The sequence below is a fragment of the Pinus tabuliformis genome, chromosome J, assembly GCF_031772625.1.
Source record: "Pinus tabuliformis cultivar Carrire ecotype Pingquan chromosome J, CPIR1, whole genome shotgun sequence".
In the NCBI taxonomy this organism is placed as follows: Eukaryota; Viridiplantae; Streptophyta; class Pinopsida; order Pinales; family Pinaceae; genus Pinus; species Pinus tabuliformis.
This window is the reverse complement of record NC_142295.1, coordinates 412,472,483-412,490,805: the sequence shown is the minus strand read 5'-3', so window position 1 is coordinate 412,490,805 and position 18,323 is coordinate 412,472,483. Positions and strand designations below refer to the sequence as shown.

The following is an 18,323-nucleotide window of genomic DNA, read 5'->3' as shown; positions in this document are numbered from 1 at the left end:
CATCCTCTTTTTCGCATCAATAGGGTTAGCTGATAAAATTAGAGTTTGCTAGGGCTTATGTTTCCTTTCAGCTTTCTAGTTTCTTTCTGCAAGTAGATCAGCCTTCTTTGAGTTAGCTTTCATCCATCAGTTAAAAAGCTTCTTCTCAGAGCTCATAGAAGTTGGCTTAAGCTCCTAGCAGACTTGTGCCAGCTGACCAAATGACAGCTGCGGCAAGAGCTAGTACTTGTGCATACAGCATCGTCGCTTCCGAGTTTGTTACAAACTACCGGGTTGATAAAAGTAAAGAAGGGATTCCCAGGAGTTGTAGCATTATTGCTGCAATACTGGGGCCACCACCATCATGGAAGCTCCCACTCTAATTAGTTCAGATTACACCAAGGAGTTTTATATCTTCTCTTTTGCCTCTTATGATACACTTGTAGCAGTTCTATTGCAAAAAAATGATGAAGGTGTAGAGCACTCTGTGGCCTTTTTCAGCATAACTCTGAGGGACGTTGAACTAAGGTATGACCTTATTGAAAAACAAGCTTATGCTCTCATAAAATCTTTAAAGGCATTCAGAATTTATATTCTGCGTTCCAAAGTGGTTGCATATGTACCTTCAACCTCAGTAAAAGATGTCCTAACGCAGCCAGATATTGATGGAAAGAGAGCTAAATGGATTGCAAAACTCATAGAGTTCAGCATAAAGGTGAAGCCCACCAAGCTTGTCAAAGGCCAGGGCTTGACTAAGCTTATGGCTGAGGAAAATTGCAGTTTGCTAGACATAAATTGCATGGATTCAAATTCAGGTGGTGAGCAGACAGAGGAAGCAGCAGAAGAGCAAGAGCAGAATCAGTCTTTGGCTGAAAATCTAGCCACCTGTGAATGGTATTCCAGTATAGTTCATTTTTACAGAAGCTAGAAGTCCCTCCAGGGCATAGCTCAAGTCAAGCCCAGGCCATTAAGCACAGATCAGCGAAATTCTGCATTAATAAAAGCCTGCTTTATTGGATAGACCCATCAGGAATCCTCTTGAGATGTTTAGACAATGGACAATTTGTGGAAGTCACGCACCAATTCCATTCTAGCATCTTTAGAGGGCATCATTATTGGAAAACCACAGCCCACAAGATCCTGAGAACTGGGTATTATTAGCCTACTATGTTCTTTGATGTGTTTTCTTTTGTGAGGTCTTGTGACAAATGTTAGAGGTTTGCAGGAAGACAACAACTAAAATCTCTGCCCTTGAAGCCAGTACACGCCAATGGTCCCTTCTAGCAGTGGGGCTTGGATTTTATAGGTGAGATCAATCCACATTCCAGTGGCCAGCACAAATGGATCTTGGTAGCCACCGATTATTTCACCAAATGGATTGAGGCTATACCCACTAAGAATGCTAATCATCAGGTTGTCATGAAATTCTTGAATGAGAATATTTTCACTAGATTTGGTTGCCCAACCAAACTAATCACTGATAATGCAGCAGCTTTCAGGGCACAAGAATTGGTGGACATGTGTGAATCCATGGGCATTCAATTAGTGCATTCTACCTCATATTATCCTCAAGGCAATGGCCTGGAAGAATCATCTAACAAGAGTCTTGTAAGGATAATAAAAAAACTGTTGGAGGACAACAAAAAGAGATGGGATTCCAAGTTGAAGTTTGCACCGTGGGTTGATAGGGTTACCAACAAGAAGTCCATAGGAAATTCTCCATTTAAGCTGGTTTATGGGACTGATGCTGCTTTTCCTATCCAGCTGATTCTCCCTGTGGCCAAGTTCTTGCAAGAAGAACAGGATGAAGAGAATGACATGGCGAGGAGAATGAGTAACTTGGTTGAATTATAGCAAATCAGAGAAAAACTAGTTGAGAAGTCAAGAATTCATCAAAAGAAGATCAAAGAAGCCTTTGATAGGAAAGAGAAAATGGACGGTTTTCAGGTTGGTGACTGGGTTTTCAAATGGGATGCATTAAAGGAAAAGAAGGGCAACCATGGAAAATTTGATGCCTTATGGACATGACCGATTGTCATTGCTCAAGTTCAGATGAACAACACTTTCATTCTACACAATTTAAAGGGGGAAGGTGTTTTTGATGGCTCAGTCAATGGGCGTTTTCTGAAACTTTACTTCATATGAAGCTTTAAGGCCTTAATATTGTAATAGGTTTTTCAGTTTTTGTTTTTATGCAAATAAACTCCATGCCCATTGGAACACTAGGAGATACGTTTGTTTTGGTTGTTACTGGAAAGGTAGTAGTTTGCAGTTCTTGAAACGTCACAAAGAGGCTTTCATCCCCAGAAGGATCCAGTGTTAGCCCTAAGGTGCAACGCTGCTATTTTGAAGGCTAAAAGAAAGAAATGGTATGTTTTGCTGTTGTGGAGAGGTTCCCACACGGCCCATCACCCCATTTTTCTTACTCATCCACTCCCATTCTCGTTCACTCATGTCCTAACCCAACCCTCACATCATAACAAAACCCACTTTCGCCTTGGCCCTACGTGAATTAACCCATTTTTGCCCTTAAAACCTTACATATCCACCCATATGCGCCCTTTGCACATTTCTCGAGGAAATCTCGTACCTCCGTGTCCCCCCGCTGTCAATATTCCCACCAATCTAATGGTCTGCACTTCATCCGAACGACACGATATGCCTGATCAATCATCGCCGTTAGATCATTCCCACCAGATCTAACGGCTATCGCGCATATCGCACGGGCAACAAGCGAGAGGGTTACCCGCCCGATAAAAGCGGTTTCCTCTCTCTCCTCCACTGCTACGTGGCGCCCGATGAATGGAATTGGGCGAGCTCCGACCTTTACTGCTTACCGCCTGATAGAAACCATTTCCACTTGGGTAAAACCGCTCCCGGGTGTTATCTTTCGAGCGCCTCCTTCGCTCGATAGCCGTTCGGTCTACCCATCCAAGATCTGACGGTTCAGATTTATTCCACTCCCGCCACGATTTCAGGCCTCCGACGATCAATCTCCTCCGTCCATTCCTCCCGATCCAACGACCCTCGTTCACGATCACCATAGTTCATCCTTCGCTGCCCGACCAACGTCCTGACCGTCGATCCATCCCATTCAATGGCCCATATGCCTCCATACCCCGCTTCCCATTAGTCACCCTACGAGGAAAGTTGTTGGCTCTGTCAATGTTTGTGACAGTCGGACAGTTGAACTGAAATAACAAAATACTTGGCCGAAAGGGGAAAACAATAGCACAATGTAGCCGAACCCACAGTAATGGTCATGGAACGCCGCTGGTGCAAGCGAGGCACCTGACAACGTGGCGAAATTACCAGAATTGGGTCACTGTGTTTGTTAGGAAAAGAGACCTCTGGCTCATGTCTCTCTAGTTATGGCATCAAGTAGTTAAAAGCCAGAGGGGATAGATTAAGACATCTCGAGCCCTAGAGAGCCCGAGAGCATTGTAAAAAGCCTATAAATGGCTGAAAGTTAGAAGGAATAAGGGTTCAACTTTTGGAGACTATGGATACTCTGTTCCTCCCAGCTTCTCATCTTCATTCCAGTAATACAAGCTTCTTTTGCTGTTACATGTTCAATTACCATTTTCTCTTCTGTTCTAAGCTTGCACTTGAATATTATTCAGATTTTCTTCTGTGTCTAATGCCAGATAACTGTCATCTTATCTCTGCGTTGATAAATTAGATTTGCAAGCTTCATTTAATTTCTGCAGCTAGACATTCATATGTGTTTATGTATGCATCTGCTGGTACAGTTAGTATTCTCCATCTATCCATTGAATCTATAAACTATTGAGCATTAATGGTCTAAAGCCTTGTCAAGCTGAGGGTGTTCATGCATGTCTGGAGTGAAAACAAAGTTGAAAAAGTCATTTGACTTGATCCAAACCCCAATCCATTCCAATAGTTCAAAGAACGATATTGAAGATTTATATGTTACCAGGCATCTCCGAGCTACAACCTAGGAGAGTTTCCTAGAGTGATAACAAGGGGTATAATTGTCTTTTAATTGTAGCAATGAAATCATTCCAATAAATTGAGATCTTACCGTGTTTATTAATCTCCTCTTGGGTCTTTGATTCCCACCAGACAAGTGTTGCACCCTCCATTGTCAAGGAAGCTAACTGAATCTTTATGTCATCCACTTGAAGGTTTTTAATCCTGCAATAGACCTCCAACTGACGAATCTAATTATCAAGCTTATCTGCATTCACTACACCATTATACGCAGGCAACTCGAGTTTCACATCAATTTTTAGAAAAGGTGATTTAAAAGTTCCTTTTGAAGAATGCTGATGAGTATGAGTAAGGGTTGTATTAGTAGAAGAGTGTGAAGATGCTTGTGAAGAAGAAGATGAAGAAGATGGTGGAGAGGGTGGAGGTTTGTCTCCATTCCCATTACCTCCTTTTCCATTGAGAGCCTTCTCTATTGGGAGGTTTGGAACTTTCTCCTTGCAATCTGCTATTCCTTTCTTCATAGAGGACCTTCACCATCTTTGTCATATCAAAGAAAGTCTTTCTGAAGGTCTTCTCATCTTCTGTCATGTTTGTAGGTTCTCCTTCATGAAACATGATCTCTGGAGTCTCAACTGCAACTTGAGGTTGAACTAGTGTTGGAGATTGTGGCAACCTTTCTCTTATTCTCCTTGACCCAACTTTAGGGCTTCCAACTAGATTTCCTTCACCTCTTTTGAGTTTTAACCTTGTAAGCATGACATAAAATATTAATTTGCAATGTTAAGATCTTCCTCAGATTATAAACCAAATGCTTTCATTGTGCTTAAGGATTCATCAATTTGTTTTTGCAAGTGCAATGAAGAGTTTTTATGTTAATTTTATGAGTAATTTAACATAAATCAAAAACTGAACAACACCATAAACATATATATAATATCATAAAAAACACATTACAATGAGCACATGATAAAGGAGTTCACCCCTTCCGGGCTACGTCTCCTTGGTCCAACTTCCAATGAATTAAGTCTCTTTATTATGCTCAAAAGTTTGAAAATCTATGTTTACAATGCTCAAATGTTTCTGAAACCTGCTCCAGTGAGTCAAAAATACTCAAAAATGGCTATCTAGCCTCTTTTTGCATCCAATTTGGTGGAAAACTGAATAAGTTATGACTTCTCCTAGTTTTCCCACTATTCACTCCACAAATTGCCCCATTTCCAGCATGATCCTACAAATTAGCCCCAAAATCCGCTAACTGGGTGAAAATTTCGCAGAGCGGCGGGTCATATTCTATCGACCGAATCTTATTGCAAATCGCAATCGGCGAGGATCGACTGGCTTAAGTTTTGTGTACGTGGCGGGCGATATTACAATAGTGATGTGGCGAACCTGACGGAAGTATTAACTGGAGCCTATAACCTTATCGCATCCGCGATATCGCAATTGACGAAAAACCAATGGTTTCGGATATGCGAGACTTTGCAGTATTGCGATTTGCGATTGTGATATCACATCGCAAACCTGATCTCGCTAGGGGCCGATTTTGTAGTACTTCCTTCGTTGATGTGCGATTGTGATTTATCGCATCACAATTCCTTCCCTGCTTGGGGGCCGATTGTATAACACGATCTGTCTTCGACCTGTGATTTGCGATATTTGGGGCTAATGGTGGCCTGCCACTTGGCACCTCTCGATTCGTTGATGGAACCTGTCGCGTCATCTAATCCTACCATATAAACAAGTCAAATATGAACTTTGACTTGCTCTGACTTTTGCATACGAGCTCGGATTTGAGTGTCGTTCGCACCGTTAGAATCAGAATGACGAGCTCTTCAATCCGAAGTTAAGTTTAACAAAAATTATAACACTTCGATTTTTTAGCAAAATTTTGAGCACCTAACCAGTCAGTGTGAGTTAGTTCGAGTTCAATCTATATTTGGAAAAGTCTAATTTAATGTGAGTTTGCTTGAACAAGTTACCAAAAATTCAGTCAAGTCTAATTGGAGTTTGTCATGATTCCATATTTAGTAAGTTAAGACTTTATATACCTGTGGTTGGTTCATTGTGAAAAGTATGAGGCCAAAAGAGCCAAAACCCATAGCTTGGTGATTGTGTATGTGATAAAGTTTAATGAATAGAAAATTGTTTTGTGCGTCAAATTCCTTTATTCCTCCTCTTCCTTTCCATCAAATTAATATTAGAGCTAAAGTCGAGTTTAAGGATCTACGGTAGAGCAAAGGTCACTAACTACAGTTTGGGTGAGAAGAGAACTGATTTTATTTTATTTGAGTGGCGTTGCAGTGACACACTCAAGAAATATTAAATTCGCGTTACAACGCTGGTGAGGAGTGGGAGAAGTCGTGTTACAACTCCCAAACTGTTAGCTCATTAACACGGGAACCCCTTATCGCAAGATGTGTTAGGAACATGGACACAACAAATTAACAGTCGCGTTAGCTTGGTAAGATTTGAAATTTTTTATTTGATTTTTTTTTAAAGGTCCAAAGACCACATGGGAAAGTATTAAATTAAAAAAATGGCACAAGGAGAGGCGCGCCAAGAAAGGTTCTTTCGATAAGTCAAGTGGGTTCTTTTATGCATGGGTTAATGTTTTTTAATTGGATGAATGAAGTGGGTTGGTCTTAAAATGTTATATATATTAAAGTGTTACTTTAAAAGGGCTTGAATGGTGCCGTTTACAAAGGGCTCATGTAATTTTTGAAAAATGGATGATATAATTTTTAAAGGGTTTGTTAAAAGGTTGAAAAGTTAAAGGTTTATTAAAGGATTATGAAAGTTTTTTAAATGTCAAAGTGTGCTCATGAGTTATTTGAAAGTTTTGGAAAAGAGTGGTGTTTTAAAAAAAATTATATATAAAAAAGGTGTTTTATTGGAAAGAGATTTTAAGACTTTGCAAAGGTTTGTTTGTCTGCAAAAAAAATTGGGTTTGTCAAGCATGATAGTGTTTTAGGTTTGGAAAAATATCTCTATGAACGTGAATTTGGTGAATATTGTGCCTTACGAGGGCGCATATTAAAAATCATATTTTTTTGGGGGGCGATATGGAGAGAGGCATCATGCAATAAGAAAAGAAACTATCAAACAAAAGAAAGATAGTAGTCATGGGTTGCAAAGCACGATTGAAGTAAATTAAGAAAAAGAATTGAAAATAAGAGGCAAAGATCATTCGATGCTTAGAGAGGTTCAGGTCGTAGCCGAGGAACCAAGAAATCTAGTAGAAGATAGAAGAGAAATCGAAGTTGATTGGTGTAACGCGGATCTACTACCACCTCCTATGTTTACTGGTAAAATTGATTTTTGGGTTATCAAAATGTAACAACCATGGTGAAAATTCCATGTAATAAAAGTTAACAAAGGAAAAATGATAACCACGGTTGATGGGACACTTATTCCAAGTTGAATGTTGGAAAAGATATCCTAGTGTGGGTGTTCATTGGTTTATTACTGGCTAAGAAAATTGGCATTTTGACACATTTATCTATGAAAATAATGAAAATTACGAGAAAAGGGAGGTGAAAGGTCACATATTACATGTGAGGAGGAAATTGAAGGAAAATAATGGAAAATGAAGAAAATAGAGGCCTAATTGATAAAAAGGCTTCTGAGGATCAGTTTGTAACCTTTTGTCACTCCAATTTTGGATCTCTCTCATTATTCTCTCTCTCACACTCTTGGACACTTAGAGTTTTCTTCGAGCACTTTTGGAGGGTGTGGCATACTTGGAGTTTTGGAGCAAGAAGGAAAAGGAAGAGCAAGAAAGCGCAAGATGACATCGGGATCAACATCTACAACAGGTTTTGCTTGTAGGTACCAAGTTGCATGTATGTTTTCCTCACTAGTTTTGGCATGCATGGCATATGCATGTGGTTTATTGGTCATGATCTGTCACTAACATGGAGGATTTCTTGGATTGATAGTGGATTTGCCTAGCCTCTCCATTTCCTGGATAGCCATGGTGTTGTGGGTTTATTTATTTGTTTTTCTGGTTGGTTCTCATGTTTCCTTAGCTTGGGTTGAGTTACTAGTTTCTGGAATGCATGGTTGGACAAACGCTCTGGAAGCCCTGTAATAGATTGGGTTGAGTTACTAGTCCTGGAAGCCTTGGTTGGAAAAATGCTCTGCAAGCCCTGGGTGGGTTGAGTTACTAGTCCTGGAAGCCCTGGTTGGACAAATGCTCTGGAAGCTAGAAATAAGTTGTGGGTTGAGTTACTAGTCTTAGAAGCCTTGGTTGGAACAAACGCTCTGGAGCCCTGGAAGGCTTGGGTAGAGACCAATTTGATGATGGTTTTGGTGATGTCCGACCATGAGGTGGAATCATTGTTTGATGGGTTGAGGTGGTTGGCCTCTAGAAGCCTTGGATGGTTTTGGATTGATGTGTTTTATGAGATCCCACATTCATGCTTGGAATATGGCACGGGGGTGATTGGTTGAAGAGAGTTTTGGCTCAGCCATATCTACGGTCGGGTGGTTTGTGGAAGTCCCACAACTGGTTGGCCTTTGCATCATTAATAAGAGGTTATTTATCCTTGTTATTTTATGAGTATTGTATTGGTTATATGTGGATTATATGGTTGTTGTTTCCTTGGTATTTCTGTCCCTATTATGTTGGTTATGAATATGTATTATGACAGTGGATATGTATGGCTCTCATCGTGTTTTCACTTGTAAATGAATGAACAATGTATCTATGACCAATTGGATGAAATGGAAGCTAATGTGTTGAGGCATCAATTCTTCTTAGCGATTCTCAGATGAGTATGAGACCCATATGCTTATATATGTTATTTATACCTGTAGATTACATATTTGTGATATGTTTGATGAAATTTCTGTCATGGATAGTAGGGGTCTAGACAAAGGCTTGTTCAAGTATTTGCAATTGCAACATTGTTTCATTGTTATCTTTCTGTTTTGAAGGTGTCATTCAATTTTGGGCAGTGACTTGGGCTCTGGGCCTGAAAAAGTGGCTCAAATCTCGGGGACGCTTGCACAACACTGAGCAAAATAGTCCCTGGACGTTGGCATGCCTTGTCATGAGAGCGTCCAGAGCCTCCTAGATGCTGTCATGCCCATATCATGGGAGCATCCAGGGGTTAAGTGGTCTAAAATCTCAGTGGGACCCAGGGGTTGGTTAGCAGAAAGGTTGCGATGGTTCCTAGGGGTCTTATCACTGATGTTGAAGGTTTGTATGGTGTGTATCTGTTGGTTCCACTTCTTTAACATGACTTAGGAGGTCGAATCATATCATAGTAACTTCTGGTCACATGATTACCCCGGTTGGCCAGTTACTTGGGTAGATGTGGGAGGAGGGTGTTACACAAAATGCAAACGTTTCTTTGAGACAAAGAGTTAATTGAGTTTCGTTCTAATAGCCCATATGATGAAGTATGTGATGCTTTAATATTGGATTTTATAAAATAGGTTTTGGATGAGAAGTTTCTGTGCAAGGTTACAAAAGCTACATCTTCCAAGGAAACATGGAAGATACTGGAAGCAGAGTTTGGTAAAAAGGAAAGTGGCATGTAGCAACAAGATGTGTCACAATCAGTTAAAGAATTAATAGAGAGAGTAGATGAGCAAGACTTTGGGAAGACAACAAAGCTTAGAGAATCTGAGCATTTGGATGAAGAAGTCACAACAAAGATTGCAGAGAGATAAGTTGAAGCCTCTATGTGTGAAGTAGAGCAAGAGCATATACATGCTCATGAACTCCACTGTAACGTGGATGGTGAAGATGACGGTGAATCCCATTGTGATGTGACACATGTGGATGATGACAACAAAGTGAGATGTGAATTGGTGAATTCCGTAGCAATTGATGAATTTGGTGAAGTTGAAATAGTTAATGAGCACATGCATGCTCGAATATTCCATGGTAGGATGGATGAACAATATGTTAATGAAACTTGTGGTATTTTTTTGAAATAGGGACTGATCATGGAAATATCCAAAGTGCCATGTTTGATGAAGAACTGAAGGTTGAAGATGCCATTGTAGCAGCAAGATATGAAACAGTTGGAATTGCTCATGAAACAGTGCGTGATCTAGCAGTAGTTGTTGATCAAGAAGAGGATAAAGTAATTCAAGATATTTTGACAAGAATATCCACTGATGACAGAATAGTGGAAGATAGTCTTGATGCAGATAAAGAGACAGAGAAGGAATCTCTCACTATAGAGCACAATGAAGATGTTTTTACCATTATTTTTTAATATGCAGGTGTTCAAAATAACATTATTTTTTAATAATCTTAAAGCTACAACTAGAATAAAATAATTGAATGAAATGGTGAAAGAGAAAAAGGACAGTGATTATGATTTTACATGTAAGCCTAATGATGATCTTGAGTGTACATATTACAAGAAAAAAGCAGCAATATTTGATAATGAGAGTGAAAATAAAGATATGGATGTTTTTGAAGACGAAGAAAAGAACATTAAAACAAATTTTCAACAATGGAGTCAATAAAAGATCAAATTTTTCTATCAAGAAATATGGCAGAAAGAAGATCATGAATATGAAGCATAAGAAGTAGAGCTAAGAAGACAATTTGAAGATGAAGAGCTGTGGTGGCAGTCCATGAGTGAAATAATTGTTGAAGAGGACGTTGTAGAAGACAAGCTCAAAACAAATACAAGATCATTCAAATAAAAATTGTTGCAACAACAAGTGAAGAGATATGGAGATTACAACGAGAAAGTGCAGTTGAAAATGAAGCAGTTTCGAGGGTATATAATTTGGAAGAATTGAAAAAGAAAATCCAACATTATAAAAGTTTTTAGTTATTGTAAGCCTAGTTGAGACTTAGACCAGCAAGCATGTTTAAGTAAAGATTGAGTCAATTTCTATTGTAAGCCTAGCAGGCATAGTTGAGTCATGTTTGAGTTATGTTGAGTCATATGGTTGTAATTAAGGGGGAGTGTTTGAAATAGCAAATTACACATGCATGTAGTGTAGTCTATATTAAGAGTGTGAGTTAATTTGAGTCAGTGTGAGCTCGTTTGAGTTTAGTCTATATCTGGAAAGTCTAATTTAGTGTGAGTTTGTATGAACAAGTTAGCCAAAGTTTATTCAAGTCTAGTTAGAGTTTGTTATGATTCTATATTTAGTAAGTTAGGGCTTTATATACCCGTGGTTGGGTCATTGTAAAAAGTACAAGGCCAAAAGAGCCAAGAGTCGTATCTCAGTGATTGTGTATGTAAGAAAGTTTAATGAATAGAATATTATTTTGTGTGTGAGATTCATTTTTACCTCCTCTCCCTTTCCATCATACAATCAACCTGGATTCGAACGTAATGAGGGATAAAAAATTTGGTGAACTTAATATTTTGCATGCGAAACTTTGAAAATAGAATATGAATTATGACAACCTTCTAATATGTACCTTCAAAAATTTAGTATTGAAAAATAAAATGATAGCATAGTTTATCTGCATACTAATCTTGCTCATGGAGAAAAGACACATAATGGTGGTCATCTGAATGATGCGCAAGGGAAGTTCAAATTAAGATGCTTTATTTTATTTTTATTAGTCTCTCATTCAACTTATTAAATGGAAAGAATCTAAAAGAGAACTAAGGAAGTTTTGTTCAGATCTAATGGAAAGCATGAAAGAAAGAAAGAAATTTATTTTAATGTCCACGAGGCTAAAGATAGCCTATGGGACAGATTGCTTCTTCATCTAGTTGATGTATTCGACCCTTTTCATATGAAGCCTCACAATAAATGCTCCTAGCTTCTCGACAACCTCCTCGCTAAATAGATTATCCCAGGAGCTAACTGTCAGAATATCTGCATAACTTTCCCTGTTGCCTTTGTAGGTCTCGCATTCTAAAATGAAATGCTTTTCTGTTTCCACTTTTCCAGAAGAACAAAAAATACATACTCTTTCCTCCCACACTTCTTTTGGTACTTTCCAACACCTTGTTTCACAACGAAGTCGATGAGAATTAGTCCTTAACTGAGCAATAATAATTTTGGCTTTCCAAGAAATATTGGCCTCTATGTACACCTTTTATTGATGATTATGAGTGGGATTAAACACTTCAATATGGTAGTTTTTCTTTCTACCTAGCTCCTTATCCCAAATACGCTTGTGGAACTTATCCATAACAAAAGCTTTTATCTCTTTACTATTTATGGGACACATGTTCAAGAAAATACCGCATTTACTAAACCATTTGTTATTTTGTTGTATCCAAGTGTTCTTTCTTTTGCACAATATGTCATTAAAGAAAACCTTAGGTCATCTGCCCTCTTTCATTTTCTCATTTTTTTTAATACCTTATGACTGGCACCATAGCAATTGCTTCAATAGGGGCAACCCCTATTTCACTTAACAAGATAGCATAAGAATTTGTTTGTAATCAAACGTTTCTGAATTTTCTCAATCATATCGGATGTACTGTTGATTGCTAAGTCTACGAATACATACATACTCTACCCCCTCTGGTTTTGAACCCGTGATCTCTTAGGAGGAAACACATGTTCTTAGCCGTTAAACCCACCAAAGCTATATATATATATATATATATATATATATATATATCCAAGTGCTAACCTTTTTTCAAGTTTTGCACTCAAAAAAGAGGTATGATATTACTACCTGATATGAAGGAGATGTGGTAAAACTGTTTTACTTTCACTCTCTGTCATAAATAAAATATTTCTATGCCCATGTGAAGTAACATAATTTACAAGAGATTACAAAAAGATATTATATTTTAGGTTGCCAAAAATATGTTGTTCTATATTTCTTAAAAACATTTCAATGTAAAACTTGTATAAACTATTTGAATACCCATATTAACTAATTTATTTTAATATCAACTTTATATATATGTATAAAAATTATTCAATATTAAAACATTTCAATGTAAAACTTGTATAAACTATTTGAATACCCATATTAACTAATTTATTTTAATATCAAGTTCATATATATGTATAAAAATTATTCAATATTAATGATTATAAAATATTTTCATGATGGACAAGAAGAAATAATGGAAAGTAAAAAAAACCAATTACTTTGTAATAAGAGTAATTAGATAAAGATGTGTAATTCATCCAATTCCTAATATACCAACCTAGATCCATCTTAGCTTCCAAATCTACCAATCGCCTAGATGGATCTAGGCTGGTTTAATTCCCTTTTTTAAATAAGCTATATTCCACATGAATACATAAGGACGACATTTCTTACATAATAATAATAATAATAATAATAATGATGATGATAACCACAACACAAATTTAATGTGGGTTATAAACAAAATAGTTCAATTATGTAGAGTTAAGTAATAGTAAGGTGTACTTAACAATACATTGATAACAAAAAAAATAATTAATGTGGATAAGGTCCACAAATAAAATATATTTCAATTATATTTATATGGCCCAAAATGACATTTTTCACCAGAATCCAACCATACAATTTCAAGTACAATTGTGATTTTTTGTTGTTTACAAAACATTGTTGAATGCATAAATAGATTTATTGCCCTGAAAAACTAGGGGCACTTGAAATCTACAATTAAATAACTTCAACTCAATTTTTAATTTTTTTTATATTAAATTTTGGTTAAAATAAATCAGAAAATAAACCCTAAAAGGCATTTCATTTCAGAATATATATATATGAAATTTGAAAAAAAAATTATTATTGTTAAAACATTTTAGTAGTCATATTATTCTATTTTGGTCATTTTCAATATATATTGGAATTATAAGTTTAAGCTTTATAATCTACACAATCTAATTGATCAAGTTCCAAATAATTGAATCTATTTATAAATTCAAAAATACAATTTAAATAATAAAAAAATATGCATATATTATTTCATATACATAAATATTACTTTACTCATAAATGAAATACTAAACAAAATCAAAATTTTCAAACTACAATATTTTTTTTTTAATTCTTTACTTTTTTACCTTAGAAAAATTGATCTCCCTGTACTTAACACCTGTCCTTATTAAGTACTTGTTACTTAACACCTATATATATATAATTTTAAATATATAACATAGTTATATGTATATCTAAGTTGAAGAAGCTCCATTTCATTTTTATAAGCTCCTAAATTCAAATGCTCACGTAGTTTGCTGGAAAGAAGTACCATTACATTTTGACAAAATGCTAAATTCAAACGCTCACGTATTTTGCTGGAAAGAAGTACCAATACATTTTGACAAATTGGTAAATTCAAATGGGAAAGAAATACTGTTAGACGTCGAACAAATTACTAAAATCATAAGCTCAAGAAGCGGGTAAAATTTCGTCATCTATATATATATAGAATTCTATATTTAACAGTAATTGCACTTACAATTGTTTCAATGCTGTTAGGCTCCCAAGCTCCGGCGGAAGTGACCCATTAAGATTGTTTGAAGAAAAGCCCCTGAAGATAAAACCCCATAATAAAGAAATAAGTTCCTAGATAAAGAAATCCTAAGAAAGAAATAATACCTGTTTTCTGTGTTTGCTGTTGTTTTCATGGAAACCAGCTATTTCTGTATGATATAAAGTGATGTAAGCATTCACAGATTAAATGTAGTTGTTCAACTTCAAGGAACTGAACTGATAGCCTGCTCTATCTTCCTAGTTCTTACTTTCACAGAGATATAGCAAATATGTATTCCATATAATAGGGAAATCTGTAAGATTTTTGAGATACACAGATCTAGATCTGCAAAACAATAAACAAGCTTGCAAGAGAAGGAAGGAAGCGAGCAAGAATTGAGAAAAGAATGAAAATTGATTCTACAATATTAGTTTTAGAATAAATACATAAAATCAACTAAGTTAAGCTTAGTTGTACATGCAATAACTAAAGCTAAGTGTGCTTTATCTTATGTTAATGTGTACATGTGCCACATGCAAGCAATAAGTTAACTGGAGCTAATCTAGGTGCATGTACACCAACAAAGCTAGTCTAAGTGCATGTACACCAACAACTGGAGCTAATCTAGGTGCATGTACACCAACACCCCCCCTTAAGCATAACTTAGTTGAGTGTAATGCAAAATGAATGAGTCCCGGCAACACGGCCGTTTTAGGTACCCATATACAATGCATAAAAAGGAGGAAGGAGGGAAAACCCAGTGGGAAGAAAACCCCCCCTAAAAATATAATGCAAAAGTAGAGAAAAGACAACTGCTAGGCAGTCGTGTCCTTCACCCCGAGACGATCTCGCAGGAATCGAAACTTCTGCTCAGTGAAAATCTTGGTGAAGATGTCAGCAATCTGCTTGGAACTAAGACAGTACTGAAGATCGATGATCCCATCATGAATGAGTTCTCTAATGAAGTGCATGTGGATCTCGATGTGTTTGGTACGTTGCCGCTGCACTGGATCTCCGCAGAACTTTAGTGTACTTTGATTATCGCACCAGATGACAGTTGGATGATGGACACTAATCCCAAGCTCAGATAGGAAATGTTGTAGCCAAATTGCCTGAATAGTGGCATTGTCTGCTCCTCTATACTCGGCCTTTGCTGATGATAAAGCAATGGCAGCCTGCGTCTTACTTGACCAACAAATTGGGTAGGATCCCAAACTAAGTACATAACCGGAAGTAGACTTGCGATCAATGGTGTCGCCAGCCCAGTCTGAATCTATGAACCCGATGAAATTCAAAGAACAATTGGCTGCATAATGAATCCCATAGGTGATTGTCCCCTGCACATATTGAAGGATGCGCTTTGCAGCATTCCAGTGTAACTCATGTGGCTCCTGCATGTATCTGGAAACTGCTCCGACAGCATAGGAGAGATCAGGACGGGAGTGAGTGAAATAAAGAAGACTTCCCACAAGCTGGCGATACAATGTGCAATCAACCAATGGTGTGCCTTTGCCATTCTCAAGCTTTATCCCTGATAAGAAAGGTGTGGCTGCTGGCTTGCAGTCACTCATGTGAAATCGTGCCAAAGATCTCTGGTATATTTTGGTTGAGAAATGGTAATGCCAGAATCACGCTGATGGATCTCTAGTCCAAGGAAGAAATTTAGCAAGCCCATGTCTGTCATAGAAAACCGCTTATGCAATGCAGTTTTGATGTTAGTAATGACAGAAGTTGAACTACCCGTTATCAAAAGATCATCTACGTAGAGTACTATGATCAACAAGGAGTCAATTTTCTTCAGAAAATAAACATTGGAATCAGATTTGCAGCGTACAAAATTTTGAGATAACAAATAAGAATCCATCTTTGCATACCACGCTCTAGGTGCGTGCTTGAGGCCATAGAGAGACTTCTTTAGTTTGCATACCAGAGATGAATTCTGCATGTATCCCAGTGGCTGCTCCATGTAGATTTCCTCCTCGAGATCACCATGAAGAAAGGCATTCTTCACATCCATATGATGCACCTCCCATCCTCTTGCTGCTGCAATGGAGAGAGCTAGCCGAATGGAATCCATTTTTGCCACTGGAGCAAAAGTCTCATCATAGTCAACACCATGTACTTGCTGAAAACCTTTTGCTACCAATCGTGCCTTATATCGACTAACTTGGCCATTTGATGCTTTCTTGGTCCGGTAAACCCACTTGCATCTCACAAGTTTGCGATTTGAAGGTAGCGGAACCAAATCCCAAGTCTGGTTCTCAATGAGAGAGTTATATTCCTCATCCATGGCGGCTTCCCATTCAGGATGCCCATTTGCTTCTGCATAAGTTTGTGGATCAGATCCATGCATCATATAAGCATGCATGGGCATGGATGGCTCCATAGCTAAGAGTGCTTGCGGATCTTCCTCAAACAGAGGGATAGAGGCAGGATCATCAAGGATATCACTCATGCTGCACCATTTTTGTGTTGAAGGTGGTCGAGAATCTTCTGAACTACATGCAGAAGTATGATCTTGATGTTCAACAACTGGTGGTCTAACAGGGGTCACAGGAAAAGACTCATCTTCATCAGAATGCTGGTCTGAAGTTTCATCTGCATACTCATCAATGAGTGGTGATGAAAATTTGGTAACAAGTTCATCTACTGGTGCATGCGAAATATCTTCGTCAAACTTTACACTCCTTTCAATAAAGAGCTCTTCAGTGTGGATATCAAGCAATCTGTACCCTTTGACTTCATCAGAATATCCAACAAACATGCATGCTTTGCTTTGAGGCTCCAAAGCCTTTCTCTTCTCTGGAGGAATGCGGGCCCATGCTCGAGATCCAAAAATGCGAAAATGACTAACTTCAAGTTGCATGCCAGTCCAAGCCTCAAAAGGTGTTTTTCCAGTAACAGATTTATGAGGAGATCTGTTCTGGATGTATGAGGCACAATTAATAGCTTCGGCCCACAATTTCGACGGAAGAGATCTTGCATGCAACATGCAATTAGCCATCTCTTTCAAAGATCGATTTTTCCTTTCAGCCACGCCATTTTGCTGTGGAGTGTAAGGAACTGTATGCTGCAACTGTATGCCTGCTTCATCACAAAGATTCTTGAGATCTTTGTTGACATATTCCGTCCCATTATCTATGCGGAGTATTTTGATGCGTTTTCCAGACTGATTTTCCGCATGCGCTTTGAAAATCTTTAGATGTTGAAAAACTTCAGACTTGAGTTTCAAGAAGTAAACCCAAGTGAATCTCGTGTAATCATCTATAAATGACAACATATATCTTGCTTTGCTCATTGAAAGCACCGGAAATGGACCCATGAGATCACTGTGTACAAGTTCCAAAGGTGAAGAGGCTCTCCATGCATGCCCCTTCTCGAATTTTTCTTGTGGATGCTTTCCAAGAGCACATCCATTACAAACACCATCTGAAAATTCAATGGTTGGCAATCCTTTGACCATCCCTTGCTTACTAAGTTGTTGCATATATCTGAAATTCAATTGCCCAAATCTCTCGTGCCAAACCCTACTTTCTTCATTTGCATGCGTAAGGAGCAAAATAGAATCTGATTGAGGAACAAAATCAGAAAATGTATACGGACGAGATTGATCATTTACCTTGCCAGATGCAATCTTCAAATTGGTTTGCATGTCATAAATGCTCACGGAATCTGGGGTAAATTCCACTTTCCTTCCGCTGCCTGTGTGTGTCATCTGATACACTGAGAAAAGATTCACAGAAAGCCTTGGAATATGCAAGACATTTTCAAAACTTCCATCTTCGAATTGCACTCTTCCTTGTCCAGTCGCTGCAACTGCAAAATTATCCCCCATGAGAATGGGAGGACCTGAGTATGCATGTAGAGAAGAAAAAGATTCCTTTGAAGAAGCCATATGATGTGAAGCTCCTGAATCGATGATCCATTCTTGTGGTGCAAAATGAAGAGCAATCAAAGCATGCCCGTTACCTCTTGGATCTGGTGCTTTTTCTCCAGACTTCTTCTTAGCATTCTCAGGAA

The 18,323-nt window shown here is 37.9% G+C and overlaps 1 protein-coding gene across 1 annotated transcript in view; it reads right to left on the bottom strand.

The window, feature by feature from the left end:
* The window catches only part of LOC149227584 (uncharacterized), a 41,017-nt gene that overhangs the window by 20,820 nt on the left and 1,874 nt on the right, over positions 1–18,323 (bottom strand). The window contains exon 3 of the mRNA XM_089375531.1: positions 14,289–14,360. Coding sequence (XP_089231657.1) covers positions 14,289–14,360 — 72 coding nt within the window. The remainder of the gene's footprint in view (positions 1–14,288; positions 14,361–18,323) is intronic.